At 68.8% G+C, this 3,064-nt stretch overlaps 1 protein-coding gene across 1 annotated transcript in view; it reads right to left on the bottom strand.

Annotated features, from left to right (window-relative positions):
- Window positions 1-1,013: 1,013 nt before the first annotated feature.
- The window catches only part of HIP1R (huntingtin interacting protein 1 related), a gene marked incomplete at its 5' end in the record, with an annotated part of 17,809 nt that continues 15,758 nt past the window's right edge, over window positions 1,014-3,064 (bottom strand). Inside the window, 5 exon segments of the mRNA XM_027772192.1 lie at window positions 1,014-1,922; window positions 2,097-2,300; window positions 2,405-2,466; window positions 2,540-2,663; window positions 2,924-3,029. Of these exon segments, the coding sequence (XP_027627993.1) occupies window positions 1,875-1,922; window positions 2,097-2,300; window positions 2,405-2,466; window positions 2,540-2,663; window positions 2,924-3,029 (544 nt within the window).

The following is a 3,064-nucleotide window of genomic DNA, read 5'->3' on the forward strand; positions in this document are numbered from 1 at the left end:
CGTTGGGTCTGCAGCGCGTGAAGCTGCTTTGCCCTAGACAGGAGCCAGGGTGGGTGTCTCCACTCGCCAGGCACTTCCCCGTGTGACCCCGCCCCCCCGTGACCCCCTGGGTGCACAAGCCCTGAACTGGGAGAGGACCCAGCCCTGGGAGGGAGGTCTGAGGCTACAAGTTCTCCCTGCACCGTCCTCAAAACGCTGTAAAAGGTGGGGGTGGGTCACGGCCTCCCTCTGCTGTGTGCTGGGGGGGTGGGCACAGGGGCAAGGTCACGGCCTCCCTCCGGTGTGTGCGGGGCAGAGGGTGCTCTCAGAGGGGGTCACAGCCTCCCTCTGGGGGGACAGAGGGGAGGGGTCACAGCCTCCCTCTGTTTGGGGGGACAGAGGAGCAGGGTCATGGCCTCCCTCTGCTGTGTCTGGGGGGGGCACAGAGGCGGGGTCACGGCCTCCCTGTTTGGGGGAACAGAGGGGAGGGGTCACAGCCTCCCTCCGGTGTGTCTAGGGGCACAGCCTCCCTCTGTATCTGGGGGGACAGAGGGGCAGGGTCACGGCCTCCCACCGGTGTGTGTGTGTGTGTGGGGGGGGACCGAGGGGCGAGGTCACGGCCTCCCTCCGGTGTGTGTGTGTGTGTGGGGGGACCGAGGGGCGAGGTCACGGCCTCCCTCCGGTGTGTGCGGGGCAGAGGGTGCTCTCAGAAGCCAGGGCATGGCGTTCTCTAACGCACCAGGGCTGTGTGTGTCCACGGTAGTCGGGAGCTCGGCAGCTGCTGGCTGTGACCACAGGCCACCCCTGCCTCGTCCAGACACATGGCCTCAGACGTGACTGTGTGGGGCGGAGGGAGCCGAGGGGGGCCCCCGCCTCAGCTCCTACTCCAGGACTGTCCCAGAGACGAGCTAGGCACCTCCAGGCAACACCGGCCCGTGACCCCAAGTGCTCGGGGCCATCTGTGGAAACCGTGGGGCTCCGTGTCCCGGGAGAAAGGAAGAGCCGGACACAGCCCCTACCTGGGGCACGGTGACAACAGTCCAAGTGTGTTTTATTGCCAGTGGGACACGTCAGCAGACCGACAGACAGGAATGGGCGCCTCCTCCCCAGCGCCAGCCCCAGACAGACTGCGGGCCTTCCCAGGGCACAGGCTGAGGCTAAGGGGCCACCAGGGGCCCTAACCCCACGACGCCCCTCAGGCTCTAGGGGCAGACTCGTGCAGACCCGGCTGCCCTGGGCCAGCTGCCCTGTGGGCCGTGTCCCGCTCCCCGGGCAGGCTGGAGCTCCTGGTCCCTGGTTCTTCCTGGCTGAGCTAGGGGGCTGGACACTGCCCCATGGCCCAGGAGCAGCAGGGTGGGGGTGGAAAATGGGACGGGAGGGTGGCCACGGGGCCTGCCTGGCGTGGGCACCCCAGGAGCGGAGGTGGCACCCGGGCCAGGGCTGCTGTCTCCCCACCCCTGCGCCTCACGCCCCAGACAGCAGTCAGGCCTGGGGGCGGGTGACGCCCCAAGCCACCTCTTCTGGGACCACGGGACCCAGGAAATCTGTCAAAGGCCACGACAGGCCGTCTCCCCATGTCTTGCCACCCGGCTTTCCAGTCACCTCTGACCTCAGGCCCGGAGCCCTGCTTCCCAGCTCAGTGACACCACCCGGAGGGATGGGCCAGCATGGAGAACCAAACGCTGTGTCCCGGTGTCCCTGAAGTCCCAGCTCAGCCGCACTCAGCTGCTCGAGGTTCCCATCGCAGGTAAATACACCGGGAGGGCCGTCCCCAGCGGCCCAGGCCCTTCAGGCTCAGGGAGGGCCGGGGCTGGCCACCAGGTGCAGGGCCCGGGGACCCCTAGCTGTTGGACGTGAGGCCCAGGCCTGCCCGCCAGCTGCTGGCCCTCGGGGCTCTAGTAGTCCACAAGCTGAGCTGCATAGACGCCATCCTTTTTGTCGAGCTGCGGGGTCAAAGGGTGGGGCTCAGCGACAAGGCCGGGAGCCTGGCCTCACCTGCCACAGTCCAGGAGCCCATGCCTGCACCGCCACCTTCCCAGGTGTGTGCCCTGCAGGCCTGTGGGCAGAGACAGGCAGCCACCCCCAGGGCCCCACGCTCCCGCACTGACGCTGGGCACCTGGTGGTCCGGTCTGGGTGCCACGCTGGGCTTCTGGGCCAGGGGTGGCTTCTTGGTCCCGCCTCGGGGGGCAGCGCCAGGCCGGCTGGCCTCCTCCTCGCCCGGCACACACGTGGCCCCTGCTAGCTCATAGTGCTGCCGGCGCAGCCCCCCGAGCCGCACGCGCTCTGCCTCCAGCGTCTTCTCCAGCTCCAGGACGCGCACCTGCGGCCCACAGCACCGCTCAGCACAGCGGGCCCAGGGAGCCCCGCCATCCCCACCTGCCTGCGCTCGGCCTGGAGGGGCCGCTCAGCGGCTGGGGGACCTACCTGGGTCTCCATCTCCTGCTTCTTCAGCTTGATGAGGGACAGGCCGGAGAAGTCCATGGTGTCTGTGACCGGAGCGCGAGGGTCAGTGTCGGGGTGCCCCAGGAGGCTGCAGCCCCCACACACCCAGGTGCTCACCCTTGTCTTCGATCTGCTCCTGGCCCGACTTGGTGGAGGCCACCACGTTGGCGGCCATCTCGTTGACGGTGCGCGAACACTCCTGCAGGCGACTCAGGTGACGGCTGTGCTTGTCGGCCTTCACCTGGGGGCGGGAAGGGGCAGAAAGGGTCAGGGGGAGCCGCAGGCAGGAGCGGGGACACCAGGTCAGGTCAGGTGGCAACAGAGAGGCCAGGCTGCAACAGGGACGCCAGGCAGATGGCAGCGAGAAGGACACCAGGCCATGCCATAGCAGGGACACCAGGCCAGGCCGCAGCAGAGGGGACACCAGGCCAGGCCACAGCAGAGGGGACCCCAGGCCAGGCCGCAGCAGGACCCCAGGCCAGCCGGGCGCGGGGCCCTCACCTTGGAGGCTGCCACCAGCTGGGCCGTGCTGGCTGCGATCTCATGTGAGCACACGATCAGCTCCTCATACTTGCCCGTGTGCAGCACCACCCGGTCCGCTGACTCCCTGTGGAGCCAGGCTGGTCAGGGGCCGGGCCCCCG

Source organism: Tupaia chinensis, unplaced genomic scaffold (genome assembly GCF_000334495.1).
Source record: "Tupaia chinensis unplaced genomic scaffold, TupChi_1.0 Scaffold000258_1, whole genome shotgun sequence".
Taxonomy (NCBI): domain Eukaryota; kingdom Metazoa; phylum Chordata; class Mammalia; order Scandentia; family Tupaiidae; genus Tupaia; species Tupaia belangeri.